The following is a 19,574-nucleotide window of genomic DNA, read 5'->3' as shown; positions in this document are numbered from 1 at the left end:
AAACTCTTAAAATCATGGAGTGCAGCCCTTAACCCAGCCCAGCCAGGTCCAACATTCAACCACATCCCAAAGCTGAAACAACAGTTTTGTACCAATCCATTGAATCATAGTTTGGAGTATGAGCACACACTTTGGTTCTAAATTCAGGATTGAAACACACAGAATGAGAAGAGGAAAATCAGAAGCAGAACCTTCCCAGTGGGAGTGGAAAGGACAAGAAACTTCCCCAGCTCCATGGTGGAGCAGGATGAGAACCTGAAGGAGGTTTTATGATCAGTTCAGTGGCAGAGGTGGAGAAAAGCAGTGGGTTTTTTCAGATTAGATCCTGCATTTCCAAGCTCCTATGGTATTTTGTTATCAAATATCTGACAGCTCCATGCTCAGGTGGAATCCACGTGGCAGGGGATGCACTCACAGCCCTCTCAGCCCCTCAGTGACAGCAGATGCCTGCTTTGGTACAAAAAAAGTCACCTTGGCACATCAGGGCAGATGAAATGGGCTATGAGAAACGTGAACAAACATTTTTGTGCTGTCTTCAGCACAGGAAACAATCCTGAGAAGCATTCAGGGCTGGGAGAGCCGTGGTGCTGTGAGCACATGGAAAACAGGACATTGCAAGGGCTGGGAGGGTTCCTGGGAGGGACCTGCTGGGGATGCCATGTAAATGGGTTTTATGAGTGCTCCTCATGAAAGACATGCTTTATTTTCCTTTTGCCCAGATTTATGGATTTCTTTTTCCCTTGGGAAATCTGTGCCATGTTGCAACGTGCTGCACAGTAATCCCTGATGCCAGAGCTTGGTGTTTGGGGAGGAATTAGCAGATTTCCAGGTGTTGCTCTGTGGTTTAGTCTCCACCACCTTGCAGCTGTTTTAAGGGAAAGGCTTTCCAGAACAGAGGAGAACTGCAGAAAGCTTTAGGACAGTAAGCTGAGGTTTATTGAACAGTTGACTGCACAGGTAGGACAGGACAGCTGATGGCAGCTGGAATTTCAAACAAGAGTGATGCAGTTAAAATTCAGACAGGACATAGCTTTTCACTGTGGGGTTAATACAACTTCTCTTCAAAATATCTCAAACTCACTACATATGAGAGAAATTAAAGTGCTCAGTGTCATGTTTGTACCTCCAGCAGCAGAATATTCAGATATTCCATTGCTGCTGAACTAAAAAAGATGCTTAAGATGGAAAACAAGGAGTTGATGTCTGTATTTGGGATTATTGAATCTGTATTCAGAGATTTTTTTTGCTTTGAATGAAAAACAGTCTAGAGTAGCTTAAGTAGATATTAAATATATTGGGAGTGGATGGCAACAAATTCATGGAGAGGTTACAAACGTGGTTGTTATCAAAAGCAAGAGGAATTTTAGTGCTAATATATGCAAAGTCCTAAACCCAGCAAAAACATACGTGGTACAGATAATTAGAGGGATTTCTCCATTTCACACATCTTTTAAAGCACATTTGCTGTTATTGGAACTCTTCTGCCATCAGTTCTTTCATTTATGGGTGCAGTGTAGAAGCTGCAAATTAAATCAGGATTCAGAGAGGAGTAGAAGCACCTTTGATTCTCTAAAGTGCTGGATGCTCTACAGGTGTGCACAGAGCTGCTGTGAGTCAGGTCCTGCCCCAGAGGGGCTGGGGATGAATTCCCTGCATTGACCCCAGGTTTGGAAGCAGGGGCTGGTACATGTGAGGTCCCCCTGTGCATCCATGGTGCAGAGGTGTGTGTGGCTTTGCTTTTTGGTCCCTGGTGGTGTTTACCAGGACCAGAGAGTGCTAATATCATTTAACTGTCTCTCACAAAGTTCACATTTAGCCAGCAGAGAAAGACTTGATTAGTTCCACAAGAATCTTTATTTCATGCCAAGGGAGTCAGGCAGGATTCTCTCTCAGAACAAAGGGCAGACACCCATATTTATAGGTTCAGGGGGGATTCAAACTACAACTAATAAAAGTTTATACAAAGAACAGCATCCAATCTAAGTGAGAAGTTCTAAAGGTGAACTGACCAATTACACAAACTAATTTCTAACCAATTATCTTCTAAAGTGTTAGAATGTGACCAAATTCTTAAGGAATTTGGTTCAACCTTGGTATATAGGATTCCTTATCTATTATAGCAAGTTCCAGGGGCCAGGAGAAGATGGCTTTGGAGGAATTGTATCATGCACAGTGGCAGAGCTGTGCCAGTGCATTCAGGTCAGATGTAAAGCTCCTTGGCAAAGTCAAGGGAAGAAAACCCCAGCCAGGCAGAGCAGGGCAGTTCCTTTCATAAATTACATTTCCACTGCAGAAGCAGAATGCTGGGTCTGTAAGGCTGCTGCTGAAAAGGAGAACAAAAGACTGTTTACTCACAGTAGTCATTCCAGGGAAGCAATAGAAATGTCAGCAGAAATGATCATTAAATCTCACCTACATAATGGAAATACCCCAGCTCCCCTATGTGGGGTGACATTAAGGAGAGGGGGAAGAATGGGCTCTGAGGGTCTCGAAGTGTTTGCAGCACTAACAAAAGCCAGATTGTTACAAGATACATTCAGCATGAAGATGAATTTAAATGGTGAGAACACAGACTTCAGCTCCCCTCCTCCAGCATTTCGGGAATCTGCTGCTTGAATTAGTGAGCAGGCCCAATGCCAGAGGAAGGAGAAGAAGCACAGTTTAAACTTCTTTAATTAACTGTGCTGTAAAAGACTCTTCATGGCAGACTGAGTTAAGATTTATGCTCGGTATTTCTAAAGCTGCTGCTCCAAAAGACCAGAGATCTGAGGATGGAAATATTGGCTGAATGTGAAATCTTCCCCTGGCTGTGCTCTGCCAGTGATGCTAGTGCAAGAATTCCCAAAGAAAGCCAGACCTGAGTTAATATTCAAACACCCAGGTGTGAATATCCTGAAATCAGTAAAAGATTCTGAGCTGATAGTGAAGTAGGAAGCCTCAGTTTTGTGAAGGCTTTGGTGTAGCCTTTATGGAAGAGAAAACAAAAAAGAGAAATTCACTGAGACTTTGCAGGTGATGGGAATGAAATTTAACCCTCTTGCCTCCAGTGACCTGCACCTGTAACAGCTTTTCTGGCCACCTAAATCATTGGGCTGGCTCTGATTCTTGCCTGTGGCCATCACTTTGAAGAAGGTAACAGAGATTTAGACAGAAAAAAGCTGTCACTGATTCCATTCCACATCCTCAGGAGAGACTGGAGTCCCAGCCACGCTTTGCTAACTTTTTCAATTTAAGGCAGCAATTAAAAAAATCCATAAACAAGCAGGGTCATATCTCATAAACAGTTCAAAGGCTGCAATGGAAATTACAGATTTAACTACTACTCCTGCTCCATGGATCAGAATATCAATTGAGGCACGGAGATGAGCCCTGGAAACTTCCCAAGCTTCACTCAGTGCAGCTCAACTTCAGAGATTGCAAGTTGGGGTTAAGATTCCTGAAAATGTTGGGCTGTTTGCTGTACAAAATACAGATCTGCATGAAAACTCAAAATTTAAAACTAATTTAAGTGCCTAAGGAGCTGAAAATTATAGAAATTTCTTGACTGTTTCTGTTTTGCCTCACTTTTACATCCTTTAAGGGTTTATTTGCAAGGGAAAATATGGAACTATCCAGGATGGATCAGGTTAAGCTCTCCTTTATCCCAGGGTATCTTCAGTAGAATCCACAGGGAAGGTTATAAAACCAGATCTGGGTTACAGTGATGCTTTTCTATGATAATTTCACATTGTATTTGCTAACTGCTGATTTACCACCCTGAATTCACTCCCATTTTACACCTGATATTGGCAGAAACCAGACACTAGGATCTGAAGGACAGGTTATCTAGAGAGATTCTTTTCCTCTGTTCAATTTTCTCAACACTTGACCCCAAAACATGTAAAATACCCCATGGAGTGGGCTCCATTCTCACATAAACTGGAATTAATTGCCATAATTGATACAGGTTTGGTGTGAAGTCACTGTAATCAGCAGTAGGACAAAAACTGATCTCTAGGACCCCTGAGTAAATCTGGAGCAGTGTTGGGGTCTCTGTTTCTGCTAAACTCAAATTAAGCCTTTCTGTTGCACTCTATTGGTCTCCCTCCTGTTTGCTTAAGTTGAGAAAATGCATTTTCTGAAGGGATAAGGAGGAGAGACTCAGGATGCTCTCTGGATTTTCTCCCAGCCCCCCAAATTTGCCAGTGGTGCTTCAGCCTGGTCTCAAGCACAGCTCAGTCATTAAACTTTGAGTCACCCCAGGGATTAAGCAGATCCTGGCTCCTTGCACAAATGACCCTGGCCACTGATAATCTGCCATTTCCATGGTTCACAGACTGTCACAGCAATTCAATTCTGGTTTTTGAGTGCAGCCTTGTCAGGAAAAAAACCCTTGGTCAGTGAAGCCTTTCCCAGGAGAATCTGAAGAGCTGTCCCAGAGGGATTTTAGGAGGTTCTCCATAGCTGGAGTTGGCAGTGAAGTTTCCATCTTCCCCACAGCTGTTGCACTCTCAGCCCATGATCTGAGTGTGCTGAGAGCCCTCCTGGCCTTTCTCAGAGCCCCTGAACCCCTCTGCTCTCCCTGGGCTGTGGCTGTGTGGGGAGCACCCCTGGAGCTGTGCTGGAATCCCTGTCCCCTCTCATCCCATCCATGGAATAATGACCTCACAGTTCAGTGCTGTCACTGAGAAACATCAGCTGGATCTCTCAGTGTGCTGCACTGAGACCTCTGTACAACATCAAACACTTCCATGGCACCATTTATTTTGTGTGATGCTGTGGAGCTCAGCTCAGCTCAGATAGTTTCTGTGATCGGCCACGAGTCAGTGGTGATTGATTCTGGAATAGCCTCTAATTTTTGCAGGAGCTCTGCAAAAAAAACCAAAATATTACCTGCATAGACATCCTGAAGATTGATGTGCAAAAGGCAAAGTCTAATGTGACAGAAGCTTTTTATTTTTAATAAATCTGAATTCAGAAGCAAGTATTTTTTCTAGTACTTGAGACCAGTGGGACCCCAGAATAAAAATTATGCTTGTCAGAAGGTTTGGCTCAGGAATTTATCATGAGTTTTCATCTCTTGTAAAGCTTCAAGGATTAAACTATTCAAATTTATCCGTTATGAGGATGAAAATCAAAGTTTTTCAATGCTTTTCATGGTGAACTAAGCAAAAAAAAAGCCAGCATGGAAAGACCCAAATGCCCTGATCACCTGTGGTGCAAGTACTTGTTGGAGGTGGAGGACATTTGGGGTCAAATTGCTGCTTCCCCCAGTGAAGTCCAGCTGCCAACATCTGGCCCCCATGTTGGAGATGAATGTTTGTGCTGCCAGCTAATGACACCAGGACTGTGGCTTGTCACTGTGTCCTGGTGGGACTCAGTACATTTCTGTATAATTCTGTAATTACTGGCCACAGAAATCCCCTGGGAAGCCCAGTGGTTATGGCACCCAGCTGGGATATCACAAACCCAGATTTAGTTCTGCTAAATGAGGCAAAAAATGGGTTTGAACAAGGGGTTCCAATGTTCTAAATAAGTGGTTCCATATTAGCCCATTTGCTGATCTCATTAGTTTGGTCAGAAATCCCTTACCCTTCACCTGATCCAGCTTATCTAAAGTTTTGTTGTGAGTGACGTGCTTTGGGGAATAAATAAGCTTTAGATCAAGAAATTGGCTTTTTCTTGCTGGAAAATATTCCAGCTCTGCAGTCAGCAGATGTATTTCCCAGGGCTGGAGGAGTGCAGGTTACTGGAGGTACTGGATATGAATATGCAGCTCTTTTTTTTTAACCTGAAATTTCACCTACAGGGTGGGTGATGCTCATTAGCTGCATTTTGCCTCTCCTAAGAATTCCTAACCTATTAATAACCCTCCTGGAGATAAAATCTCTGCAGAGTCTGCATCCAGGCAATCAGCACTGGAGTGATTGCTTCTTTTCATGTTTACTAATCCTGAGAAGGGTCCTCAGAGTCCTGTCCCTGCATTTCTCCCCCTCTGCTTTCCTGCCCTGGGATGCTGCAGATTCCCTGCTGGAGCACTGATGTCTCAAGGTGTGGAGCTGCTCTCAGAGGTGATGTTTGCTCTGCACAGCCAGGACCTTCTGCATCCTTTGCACTTTAATTGCTGCTCATTTTGCTGCTTGCTGCTGGTCTGAAGTGAAACTTTGGCCAGTTTGGGCTTGCCTGAAATGAAAGCAGGAGGCGACGTCAGCTCAAAGCTCCTTCAAGGAGTGGCTCCATTCTGCAGCCTGGTTTCTCTGTGATCATCTCCCAGCTGAGCTCCTTTGTCTGGGGTGGGCTCCAGTTTCCCACATGAGCTCCAGTGGCATTTTGGGCATCCCAATTTGCCCAGGTGTGCCAAGCACGGATCAGGCTTTGAACAAAACGCTGGCACCAGGTGCTGTGGGTGGTGAGACACTGATCCATTCACAGTTTAATCTGTGTTTAAACCCAGCCAGAACAGCCCTGGGAGCTTTGTGCCAAGCCTGTCCCTGCACCCTGAGCCTGCAGGAATCCATGGCTGGGATTCCCAGCCTTCCTCTTCTGGAGATGGAGAGGAGCTGGGACAGCTCCAGGCACAAACCTGGTGTCTGCCCTCACCTGCAGAACCCTGAGAATTGTATTTTGTCTGAGCTTCCCAGAACATTCCACAGTGCCAGGCTGGTTTCTGATCTCCTGGGAGCAGCTGGGGCTCTGTCAGGGCTCAGCCCTCCATGCCAGGCTTGTCCTTGGGGACCCTGTGGCCTTGAGTGGTCCCTTGCAGACAGCACAAAGGAGCTAAAGAAAGTGTCTGAAAGGAGCTGTGTTAAAATGAAGCCAAAGCAAAGCACAGGACATCACAAACAAGTGTTAAACATCCCCATTCAGTGCCTGGATTTGGATAGGATGCTCCAAGAACGCTGTGAATGAAGGGATTCCTGTTCTGAGTGTCCCATAGTGCAGGGGTTTCCTGCTCTGGGTAAAACTCATCATTACTCTGTGCCTCTGTGTAAATTAAAATCGGTATTAAAGGCACAGAATGCAAAGGATGATGTTAAAGTAAGTATTTTATTAAAACTGGATTAAGGAGAAGGCAAAAGGCAAAATTTCAAAAGGTACCAATAAAAGAGGAACTAATTTGCTTTTTTGTGCAGGTATACCAAAATTCCCCAAAGAGAAAATCGAGCCTCTGGATGTGGAGCACGGAGATTCTGTGATCCTGCACTGCAACCCCCCCAAAGGCATCCCCCCTCTGCACATCTACTGGATGAACATTGGTGAGTAAATTATTTTTGCACAATTCATGCAAGGGAGCTCAAAGTATTTGTCTTTCAGAGCAGTTTCATTGCAGAGTCATCATGGATAGGAATTAGAATTGTAATTGTGCTTGGGAGAAATATCTGGATATTGAAGAACAAAATTTAAAAGTGGAGGATGGAGACCTGGTTTTACATGACCCAAATTTGAATTGTTGAGTGAATTGACACAGTATCTCATTAAATATGAGATATCAAATTTTTAAATTGGTCAGTCTGCCTGTGATGAGGAGTCCTGGATTCAGAGGAGAGAGGATATCACAGGTCAATGTTATTTCTATCAGCATTGTTTTCCTCTTTCCATAAACTGATGATTGATTTATGTTACTAAAGGAAAAATAATTCACCAGGTTGCTATCATGAGTTCCTTGTGGGTTTCTGTCCATTATCTTGCATTGTTTGTGTTCTGCAGGAATTTTTGGCTTTTGGGAAGCAAAATAACTCTGTTTTTAATGATCAATTTTTCCTTATCAGCTATATAGGCTTATATTATTCTATAAAAAATATTTTTATCACTAACCCATTGTGGCTGGATTTCCCACCTCTTTTCCTTCAGACTTTCCTTCTGTGTGTGTATCTGGCAGGCAGCACACAGGGCAGCACCCACCTCACAGTTCCTTTTCCTTGCCAGATTTGCAGCACATCCCACAGGACGAGAGGGTCTCCATGAGCCTCAAGGGAGATCTCTACTTTGCCAACGTGGAGGAGAGCGACAGCAGGAGTGACTATTGCTGCTTTGCTGCCTTCCCCAGGCTCAGGACCATCGTGCAGAAGATGCCCATGACGCTGAAGGTGTCGCGCTGTGAGTGTGGGGCTGAGCCCTGAGCTCTGATCCCTGATCCCTGATCCCTGAGCTCTGATCCCTGAGATCTCTCTTTGCTGTTGGTTTCTGAGCTCCCCAGGCAGCAGTGCATGCACATGTGTGCCCTGCCTCTCCCAGCAATCTTGCTGAGTTTGTTTCCTGCGTTGTTAAGCTCATTTTTGGGGTTGGATTTCACTGAGAAAAGCTGCTTGCTCTGGTCTCTGCTCCAGGTGTTGCAAGGTATTGTTTGCTTCTGTCCCATCTGGGCTGCCACAAACTGATTCCTTGGGGTGGCTGCCTAGAACAGAGGTTAGAGAAGATTAGGAGAATAAAATGGGTATTTATTGAATATACAAGATAGACCTTGGGCAGTCAGAAGGCTCCAAGGATGGACACCCAAGATAAACAATAGTCCACGAGTTTTCCAGACAATTATAAGTTTGGTTAATTTACATATCAGGGGTTAATACTCCAGTTACAGCTTCAGGTAATTAATTAATTTACCCCAATTTGCTCCCCCAGATCATTTTTGTTTCCATCTCTGGGGGCCTGAGGCAGTGAGGTGTCCTTGATTCCCAGCCTGGAGAGGAATTGTTGTGTCTGCCCAAAATAAGAGAACAGTAGCTAGCACTGAATGTGGAGTTTAGAGTTACACTAAAACAGTACAGGATTAGAAAAATATAAAAGCTAAAATCTCAAGATGTCACAATCAGCCCCCAAAGTCCCTTGTCCCTGCTCCTGCTGTCCCCACAGTGAAAGCCAAGGATGCATTAGGGAAATCTGCTCTTGGGTCCAGCAGGACCCCAAGGATGGGACTTCACTGGTTTTGGGGATTTTGTGGCCACCTCTTCGCTGGACATGGCCTGGATTGGTCCAGCTGCAGCAGTGAGGATGGAGGGATGATGTTTCCAAGTTTTTCCAGGCAGCCTGGAGCATCAGAAACACAAGAGGTGTTTCCAGTTCCTTGATGAAATGATGTGTAGGGAATACAAGATTTCAGTTGTTCATTAAAACTTCAGATCTTTCAGGCTTACACAGCCCAGAAAACCAAAGAAAATTTTGTCTTCATGGATGAAACCTTCATGTTTGATATGTGATTTTTGAGAGTTTTCTTGTTGGGATAAAAAGATAAAGGATTAATTGTGTCTTTGTGTGTTTAATGCTTGCTTAGACCGTATCTCAGGCTAATAATTGTGAGAAAAACATCCAAATTAAAGGTTGCTCTCCATGGCTTTTCAAATAGGTTCAGTCCCCCACACATGCACACAGAGATTAGAGAAAAACAAGATGGGTTTTGGCTGCTGGTAGCCCTGGAAGTGGCCCAAAAACCCACTTCAGTGTGTCCATCTTGTCACCAAAGCCACAGGACTCGGGCCAGGAAAAGATGAGAGGCGTGAACTGAAAGGATTCTGTAACTCAGCTTGACATTGCCCACCCCACTGAGTGCCAAGTGCTGGAGAGGGACTGCATTAAAAATAAATAGAACAGAAATAAGCAGTAAGAAACAAGAGAATGGGTACATTTTATAACATTTCTCTTTGTGGATACTTAGTGATGTTTATTGCAGTAGATAGCAAGGATGAAATGCTGATTATATCACCCATGAGGTATTTCTCAGAATAACACAAATCTTTAAAGCATTTTCATTGTATTTCCAAAACTCTGTTGCTCATCTGTTGCTTTCCTTTATATTTTTCATTTTTCCTTTCTTTTGGGGCAGAAATTGGAGGGTGGGGAGGGGCATGGTTTTGTTTTGGTTGGATTTATGGTTTCTTTTGATTCTGTCTCAACCCTGCATGTTTGTTTGGTTGTCATTTTTATTTATTTCAGTAAAGCATGCTAATGACTCAGGCTCACCTAACGCTGCTGTTACTAAGGGTGAGTTGAATGCATCTGTTTTCAGCCTTTGAACTGAGACTCCACCAGCTGAGGTGAAATGGGAGCTGCTCAAAAACACATCACAAAAGCCTCTTGATTGTGATGGGATGGATTCAAGTGGTCCAGGGAGCACAATCGGCTCATCTTGTCTTTTCTGAGAGCAATCTGCAGGGTTTTTAATAAAAAAGGGCAGCTTTTTACTTGAGAAAGGATCATTCATGGCTTGTAAGGAGGTGGAAGTGAGGACATTGATGTCCTGGGTTTCTCATGTTATCAGCTCAGAGCAGGAGCCAGAGCTGGATGCTCCAAATCCTTCCCTGGCAGTTAAGGGGGCTCTGGGATGAGACAGCCAGGGTCTGACACCACAAATTCCTGTCCCAGGGCTCACCCTGGGGCTGCTCTGCTGCAGGACAAGCTCAGGGGGTGGATTTGTGGAGTTTGGGTGCCCTGTGTTGGCTGTGCCATCACCTCACCTCGGTGGAGCTGCCCTGTGTGTCACCAGCACAGGGGATCCTGCAGCAAAGCACAAATCCTGTGGATCCCCAGATCCCACTGCTCTGCCTCTCTGAGGAGCAGATCCTGGAAATGTCCTGCTCTCCATGCAGGCTGCAATTCTCCACCTGCTTCCTTTTGTTTCAAATAGATGAAATTTAGAGTTGGTAGCTCTTGATTCTTCATTTCCTTGATTAAATGGCTTTTAGAATTTTTTTTTTTTTTTTTTAATGCCCAATTTTAACCTCCTCTATGAGTTTTTTTGGGTTTTTTTTTTTGCCAGACAAGCACTGAGGTTTCTGAAAAGGGAGTTATCCTGGAGTGCTTTGGATGGATAACTCAGAGCACTCCTCACTGCTCTGACTTTGCCCATGGAGCTGAGCCCTGGAGCAGGACAGGCAGGGCTGTGCACTGTGCCTGCCCCTCCAGAAGCAGATTTTCCCTGGAAGGGATGGCTGAACTCATGCTGGGAAGGGGACCTGGCTGCCTTTGGCAGCAGGAGGTGGAGGGCAGATGGAAATGTGTGAGTGTGACCAGAGGCACCAGCATGTTCAGCACTTGTGACTCTGATCTGCACAAAGCAAGGGGAAATTAAAATTAAAAATGAGAAAATGGTTCAGGGAGATCTATGTGGTCTTTTACCAAATCATCCTTAACTGGCTATTTTTTAAGAACTAGCACCATTTGGGGACTGATTCATTAGTGTGCTAATTGTTATGATAGTGATAACTGGGCAGCCACTGAACCCTGCATTTTTCATCCTAAAACCCTTGTTTGACAGGCTGGAACAAATGGGCTGCTGGAATCAAATGCAGGTCAATCTTCTTTTATTATTTTTACAGTCTTCCTTGCAAATCATATCTCCATTACTGTAGATTTAATAATTGGAAGCAGGAGGGACAATTCTGGAGATGCTCAGGCAGGAAAGGTGAGGTTGCACCTGAGGTTTAAAAGATGATGGAGCCAGTGCAGAGGAAAAGTGCTGAGAAAAATGGTGTGGACACAAAGATCAGGAATTGGGGTAATAGGAAGGACCAGTGCCTGGAAAACAGGATATAAAACTGTAGGAAAAGGAGTTTTCCATCACTGCTGCCTGTTGATATCACTGTGCCTCCCTCCTGAATGTTAGCAGGGGAAATAAAGGCTCCTGGATTAACCTCAGAGTGGATAAATAAAAAATAAAATGCACAAATCGATGTCAGAAACCTGGCAGCAGTGATGTTTGTGGCATTATTGAAGAATATCCGAGATTTCCCACCTAATTTCTGTTTTATTTTATCTTTCAGCAAATTTTCTCAAGGAAAGGAAACCCAAACTGCTGATCCCTCCTGAATCTGCTGGCAGTAGCTCATCAGTCACTGTCATCAAGGGAGGTGTCCTGCTCCTCGAGTGCATTGCTGAAGGGCTGTGAGTAATGAAACTGCTGAGCAAACTTAATCACCTTTGGAGGTAGAAATGAGCAGAGAAAAAGGGATGTTACAAATTATGCACTAGTTTTAAATGGAGCTCCTGTGCAGAGCTTTTTGTAGCTGTGAAGCAGCACAGGGTGCATGAACAGTGGTGTATTGGTTATTGCTGTAGCTTGTAAACAAGTAATTAAAACCTCAGTGTGGTAAGTATGGAATATTTTTTACTGTTGTATTAAAAAATTGAATTTTTTTCAGTATGATGTTGAGAAACTAGATAATGTCAGCATCAGCTTCAGTGCTTTTGTTCATAACCTGTAACTCTTTTTTCCTGGTTTTGCCAATTCAGTTTTTCTTCAATGCTCAAAATTTAATCATAATTTTCTATCCTCACAGGGAAGAGTTTTTTTCCTTCTGAATCCCCTCAAACCTTCTCTCACTTTGAAGCCATTCCCCCATGTCCTGTCACTCCAAATTCTTCTAAATAATCTCTCTCCACCTTGCTGACTCCCTTTAGGTAGTGAAAGGATTAATATAGGGAAAGGTTAAAATAACTGCTTTGTGGTGGGAAATCAGGACAAAATAAGGGTAAGTAAGGAAAGGGAAATAAATGTTGAGTGTCCCCCTCCCAGGGAGCTGTGATTCCCTTCCCAGCCCTGTGGCTGCTCCAGCCCAGCCCTGCTTTGCTCCTCCAGTTTCCCACTTTGTCCAAGTGCCTGGCAGTGCAAAAGCTGAGCTGCAGCAGAGACAGAGAATGTGTGCACCCACCAAACCCCAGTGAAAGTGTTAGCTAGAAACACATCATCACAGGTGATTATGTGCAGGTGCTTTTATTGCAGAGCTCTGGGAATCAGGGTACAAACCCAAATCTGACTCCACATGGATTGCAGAGGGACAGGTTTTTATACCCTGTTCATTATGTAACTATATAATAATTATTAAACCCATATTGTTCTATTGTATACATTGATCTTACCCAAGCATGGATTCTTGTGATTTCCATCAGGTCCCCAAACATCCTTTCTCATGATTCTTGTCACCATTGCATTGCTTCTCATGTTTCTTATTGTGATCAAACAATAATATATTCAATTTACCAAATTATTACATTTAACAATCATATTATTTATCACATGATGATTCCACAGGTGCAGTTTCACATGATCCAATAAAGACAAAACCCAACATTCATCCCCAGCTCTGGTTCCCTTTCCCAGCCTTACCAGACCCAACCTTTCTTTCCACCCCTGAATCTGTTGTGTACAATTCCCATGATTTTAGAAACATTTTTAACCCTGTGCTATGAAAAGCACAGACCCTTCTGGTTTGGCTGGGACAGAGCTTTGTGTAGAGCAGAGCTTTAAATCTGGGCTGGAGCTGCAGCCTCTGCTTCACAGGGAGATAATTCCTATTAAATTCTCTGCAATTGTATTCCCTCCATAAAATCCCAAAGTCAGGATATTTATCTGCCTGCACATGTTCAGGGCATTTTGTTTTTCCATATGGGCTTGAAAGGGCATTGCTGGTGGAAGCTGGCAGGGAGTGGAGTTGGCATTCCCAAAAAGAGGTGAATTACTTGTCTCTGTTGGAGTCACTCCAGGTATCTGCAGTGAGTTTTGCTTCCCCGTTGCAAAATTCCTTCTCTAATTCACTCCCCATCAAGGGAATCTGCCAGCCCACAAACCTCCCCAAAGCCACAACTCTGATTTTAGAGGGTTTTCAAGGTGTTTTAATAGGGAAATCACCTTGGAAATACTCAAATATGAATTTTGATATGCAAGCATGAATGTCAGATACAAAATGAGAAAGTCAGAAAAATCTTTCTGTCTCTTTGGAAAAAGGTAAAAAGAAAGAAATATTTTTGTTTCACTCAAAATTTTCCAGGACACTCTTTAGAAAATTAATTTTTTTGAACAATTTTTATTTTTTTTTAAAGCAGTCACTTTTGAAAGACCACAAAGTATTTCTTTGGCTTATCACCAAGAACAACTGCTTCAAAAATGCCACTTTTCGAGTAAAACATCACTTTTCTTTGCTAAAACTCCCGTTTTCAGCAGAAAAATGATCAGCCATGCCAATCCATCCTGCCAAATGTCCACAGACCATGGAAGTGGATTGCAAGGAGCTCAGAGTGCAGAGCAGGGGATGAAGGACATTTCCAATCTGTCCTTTTTTAAAGCTTTGCACCCTGAGCAGTGGCAGTGTCAGGAGGGAGCTGGCTTGGGGACAGGGATGAGGGAGCAGTGGGGTGTTTGCTGTGCTCAGAGCTGGGGGAACAGCAGGATTTGGGGCTCTGTGCCTCCTTTGGGCACAGATGGGCACAGCAGGAGCAGCTCTGGCGCTGTCCCACCTGTCCTGTGCAGTGCTGGGGTCACCAACACCTCCTGTCCCCAGTTCTGTCACTTCTGGCTCGTTCTGAGGATGGGAAGAGCATTTCCAAGAGGTAACCATTCCAGGGGAGTGTGGCCCTGCTGGGCTGTGCCCAGGATGGAATGAGCCTCAGCCCCTTTCCTGCTGGCCAAGACACATCCAGGCTTTGCCCTGGTGGAAATCCCACTCACAGGAGTGGTGCAGAACAAGGAGCAGCAGAGCAGCTTTGCAGTATAACCCTTAGCTAGCCACAGAATTTTCAGTTTTTAAAGCTCAAAATCCTCTAAAAAAACCTCCCAAACCCTGGGGGTAACTCCAGCAGCTCTGCCATGTCAGCATCACAGCAGCTTTTTGTGTTCAACTCAAAATCTTCTTTTTTTTGCCTTTGTTCTCAGCCCAACTCCTCATCTCAGCTGGGTCAAGGTCACAGAAAACATGCCCAAGGATGAGCCAGAGACAGAGAATTTTGGGAAGACCCTGAAGATTGACAAAGTGACAGCAGCTGATGAGGGGACATACCAGTGCACAGCCAGCAACGCCCTGGGCAGGACCAGGCACCAGTTCCATGTGCACGTGGAAGGTTCTCAGTACTCTTTACTAAAATTTGGGATAAAAAGGGTGGGAATGGGAAGTGGAGGAGGCTCTTTCTTAATGTGATTCAAGCAACTCCACCAGTTTATGCAATCCTCTTGGATTTGGGAAGTTTTGCACGAAGTAGCACCTCTAAAACAGCAACAAAAATATAAATAATGCTTTTTTAATTTATTTTTTTTTCCCTGAACCATGAAGGCCTGGGAACAATATAAATATGTGAGCAGGTTCAATACTCTAAAGATGGGAGGGAGTCAAGCAGAGATATTGATGAAATGTCTTGCACTAAGCTGAAGGTCAGACAAAAAGATCTAATTATTCTTTTTGCTCTTTAAAAGTGTGGAAATGGCTGTGCTGGGCTGGATCAGAGGGATATTTAGCTCAAGTCTTTCTTTGGTTTGCACCAGAAGTGGGCTCTTAGGGAGGGCTGTGAAAATTCAGTGAGCAGCCAAGGCACCACCCCTTGCCTCCTTCACCTGTTCCTCTGCTGTGATTTTTGTGTGGGCACAACCTGAGCTGGGAGGGTTTTCTCCAATCCATGGAAAGGATCATAAAACATGAAACAAAGTTCAAGGATGCTTTCTACTAATTTTTAGCAGTTAGGTAATGGAAATATGACCTTTTCTGTCACCTTTTTCCCTTCTCCTCCTCCCAGACCCTGAGGTGTGCATCAGGGATTGCCCTTTCCCAGCAGAGCTCTGAGGAGTTGTTACAGAGCCAAGAGCTCTCCCTGCCCCTTTCTCTGCCCATAAACAGCTACAAGCTGAGAATCAGCTCAAAAACTTGCTGAAAACATTTGCCTGATGAAAAACGGTCCAACCTCTGTGCTGCACTTAAAAAATAAAATAAATCCCTGGCAGCTTTCCCCTGTTAGAATCTTCCAAGTGCTTCATTTTCATCATCCCTCTGTGGTCACTGGATTTCTGATGGGAGAAAAGCACTTTGAGCTCCCTGCTCTGTTTTTGCTCAGCAGCTGAGGAAAAGATTTTTCCTCTGATGAGTCTTCTCCTTTTTCTCAACCCAACCTTGTCCCCTCTTCCCCTTGCTGGGATGTGGCAGAGGAGGATCCCAGGGCATGGCAAGCTCTCAGCTGTGGTGGAGGGGGAGTGCTGACTCCTAGAAATCCTTCCAGATGGTTTGGAGCATCTCTGCTGTAGCAGAATATTTTAACAATCTGGCTATGATTTTCTCGGCTGCAAAAATCGATTTCCTTCAAAGGAATTGCAGGAGCTGCAAAAACTAAAATACCAGAGAAATAACATTAATTTAGCAGTTTAGAATATTGACCTTCTTCTCCCACGGTTTCCAGAGGAAGGAAAACTTCCTGGCAAAGTTATTCCTGCTTATTAACAAGCAAATGCTTAGAGAAAGAGAAAAGAAGGAAATAATCCCACTGCAGCCATCACAGTGTGAAAAATCCTTTTCCAATTGCTGTTAAATCCATTTTCCATGTGTGTAACTAATGGTGGCTCCTGTCAGCAGCAGGGATTCTTCCTGTTAGGAGTCACCTCACACCCAAGGTACCAAGGTAAACCTGAGCTGTCTTCTCCAATTTCTGAGCAGCAAATGTGGCTGTCATTAATCAGAGATGGACACTTCATCACTCCTGCAGCAGCTCCTGAGCACACCCAAGGGCACATCCTGAGCATTCATTTCAGGGGGATTCAGGGAGCTTGTGCTGCCTTTGGGCTCCTCACACCTGACAGGTTCCTCTCACAGGATGCATGCAGGGAGAAGAAAATTAAATATGGGAGAAGAAGTATCTGCTGTTAACCTTCAGCCATCCTCAGTGGAGTGCTGGGGTGTAAATCTGGATTTTTCTGTCGCTGTGCCACATTTTCTGGTCTTCTTTCTGGTGTTTGAGGATCTCAAACCAACAGCCCACCCTTCTAAATACCAGTTTTAATGATATTTGCATGCAGCCCACTTGCTAATCCTACCGAGTGTGAGGGCAAAGATTCAGGCAATCATTACCAAGCACATGAAAATATTCAGCAAGCAAATTGCTTGGCTGTTTGAGCATTTTAATCTCTCTTTGCAAAGGGAGATGTAGACTGGAATACCTGAGCAGACACGAAAACCCTACTGTTGTTATTAAAATGAGAGAGAATTTTTAATTTTTTTTTAATAGCAAAGCAAGCCCACAAATTGTTTTGACTTCAAGTGTTTATTTGGTTGTTGTTTGTAGTTCACAGAACCCGACAGAAAATGAACATATAACCCCCAAATCTTGCAGGATTATAATGATCTAAAGTTACTTTGATCTCCATTGAGGCTCCTAGGTGGGGTTTAATAGAAATAATTGTTACAATATAATGATTAATTATAGTAATAATGTAATAGCTGAGGGCCTTTGCAGTTATGTCTCGTAATACTTTTATTACTCAGCCAGAGCAAAAGAAAAGAGATTAAATTAATGGGAAGCAGAAGCAGAACTGGATGTTTTAATCAGGCTCAAACTTTCTGTTCCACTGGAGAATCCAGCAGGGATGCAGAGCCCAAGGAGGTAACAGCAGCTGCTGCTGGCCCTGGAGTGGGATGGATTCCTGCCTTTGGGAGGAGAATTTGAAGCCAACTTGACAAATTGGGAAAGTGGTGTGGGATAAAAGGATGGGCTCCAGTGAGCAGGAGTGCAGTGCAGTTCTCAGCAGGCAGCTCTAATTGGCTCCAGCATCCCAGCCTGGGAAATGCCTGGTTGGGATTGCTGGGAGAATCCTCTGCATGGCAAGGGGAACGTTGATGGCAGTGTTAGTCTGGCAGAAAAGGCAAAAATCATCCTGGAAAACAGAAAGGAAAATGTTATAAGAGACTACTGAGAAGTGAGAAGGGCTCACCTAAAGCAAGCAGGTTTACAGCTTCACCTTCTTCAGGAGATGTCAGAATGCAGCAGGGGTGGTCACAGAGCTCAAAATCGTGGTATTTGGGTAAAAAAAATATAGATACCTGTAATTTAGGAGAAATTACACCTGGGGAATGCACAACAGCCTTCAGGGGAACGGAAGCTTCTCCACAAAGTTCCCTGGGGGTGGTGATGGAAGATGGGGAGAGTTAAACTGCAGCCAGGCAGAAGCTGGTTGGATGTCCCAAATTTATTCTACTCATGGGGAAAACACAGTGGGAGAGGCTGAGGGGAAGGTTTGGATCCTTTGTGGGTGCTTTAGATGCAGATGATCCTGCTCTGCTGGAGATGCCCATTTTAGATCACTTTTCATTTCTGGATCTGTCAGGATTTCCTATGAAGACATAAATCATTCAGGACAAGCAAATTGATAACTCTTACCAGGGAGAATGAATGATGCAGTGAAATATTTGCCATTCCAGATTAACTATTTGATAATCCAACCCCTGGATCTTGTAGTTGCTAAAAAAGATGTGTATATTTTGGTATGTTTTGTATACTTTCAGCAGTATAGCACATCTACCATGTGGAAAAGAGTTTCTCTAGCCTTTCTGTGAAACTGCATTTCACACCTGGCAAAATCTCATTGCCTCTGACTTCACAGCCTCTTCACTTCCCTGGAGCACCCAGAGCAATTGCAGTGCTGAGAAAGGAAAGCAGTGACATCAGATATCAGCTCAAATATGTGCCCAGAGTGTGGGCACAGCTGGCGATAGGAGGGGATCCTTCTCAGCCTGTGCCTGCAAATCCTGTCCCCGTTGGTGGCAGATTTAGAGGAAAAATCCCAAACCAACAATTTAATCAGGACTGCTACAAACCTTTTCACCTCCCTCCCTTTGATTCATCTTTTCCTGATGAAATCACGGTTTATATGAGAGAGAAGGGAAAAAGATCTGCAAAACCAAAATATTGTGGTGCTTGCAGGATTTTTCCCTGGAGCCAAATACCAGGAAGCTGCGGTAATGTCACTGTGGGATGGGAAGCAGCACTGGGTGAGGATGGTGGTAGAAGAATCCCTGCTGTGTGAAGGAAATGGGATGATTTCATCATTTTAAATAAGCTTTAGTGGCTTGAGTTTGGCTTCAGTCTTTATATGTTCATTAAACCATTCCTGGGTGCTCCCCTGTGGGATGCTGGTCTGGGTGTGCAGATTCATCACACTTTAGGGGAGTTTTTTAAAAAAACATCCCTATGAATGTGAGCAGTGATGTTTTGCTTCAGCATATCTCACTGATAACATCTGTTGCTGTATTACCAGGCAACAGCTCTGCTAATCTTCAGAGCCTTTTAGGAGCATTAACGAATGAATCCTCACGTTTTCCCTCCATCAGCTCACCTTTTTAACAGGGAAAGGGGCCCGTGATCTTCCCTGCACTTGCAGAAGAGGCATTGTCATGTCTGCTGTTAAAATCCCTAAGTTTGATGCCATTCAAGGGGAAATGATGAATTCCAGGCTGTGTTTTGGGTTGAGGCTGCCCACGAAGGGCTCAGAGACCTGTGTTCAGTCAGTGAATTAATGAGATAAATCCTCTTTTTCTCCCTTTCATTCCTTCCCTCGTTATGGATGTCTATTCCCAAGGAGCTTTGGGTACCTGATGCTCAGGCTCTGCTCTGCAGAGGGGAATTTTCCCAGATCTTCCCTGGAATAGCTGGGAAGGAGAGCACAGAGAACGCAGCAGCACACGGCTGCTCCTCTACCACCACCCTGTGGGCACCCAAAGCTCTCAGCCCAGTGCTGAGAGAATGTTTTACCATTCCCAGATGTGCTATGGACCAGCCTCTGGTCTGAATACACGATGGAAAAACAGGAAATGGAGGGGATGGTGCATTTCTACAGCACAGGGAGAGGGGCAGTGCACCAG

The 19,574-nt window shown here is 44.2% G+C and overlaps 1 protein-coding gene across 8 annotated transcripts in view; it reads left to right on the top strand.

The window, feature by feature from the left end:
- The window catches only part of CHL1 (cell adhesion molecule L1 like), a 135,233-nt gene that overhangs the window by 78,730 nt on the left and 36,929 nt on the right, over positions 1 to 19,574 (top strand). For 7 of the 8 annotated variants that reach the window (XM_033071976.2, XM_033071978.2, XM_033071980.2 and 4 more), the window contains 5 exons: positions 7,113 to 7,235; positions 7,906 to 8,076; positions 9,907 to 9,954; positions 11,733 to 11,853; positions 14,618 to 14,802. In XM_033071976.2, coding sequence (XP_032927867.1) covers positions 7,113 to 7,235; positions 7,906 to 8,076; positions 9,907 to 9,954; positions 11,733 to 11,853; positions 14,618 to 14,802 — 648 coding nt within the window. The remainder of the gene's footprint in view (positions 1 to 7,112; positions 7,236 to 7,905; positions 8,077 to 9,906; positions 9,955 to 11,732; positions 11,854 to 14,617; positions 14,803 to 19,574) is intronic. The other variant, XM_033071979.2, reaches the window with a different exon arrangement.

The sequence above is a fragment of the Catharus ustulatus genome, chromosome 13 (genome assembly GCF_009819885.2).
Source record: "Catharus ustulatus isolate bCatUst1 chromosome 13, bCatUst1.pri.v2, whole genome shotgun sequence".
Classification (NCBI taxonomy): Eukaryota; Metazoa; Chordata; class Aves; order Passeriformes; family Turdidae; genus Catharus; species Catharus ustulatus.
This window is presented reverse-complemented; position numbering and strand designations above follow the sequence as displayed.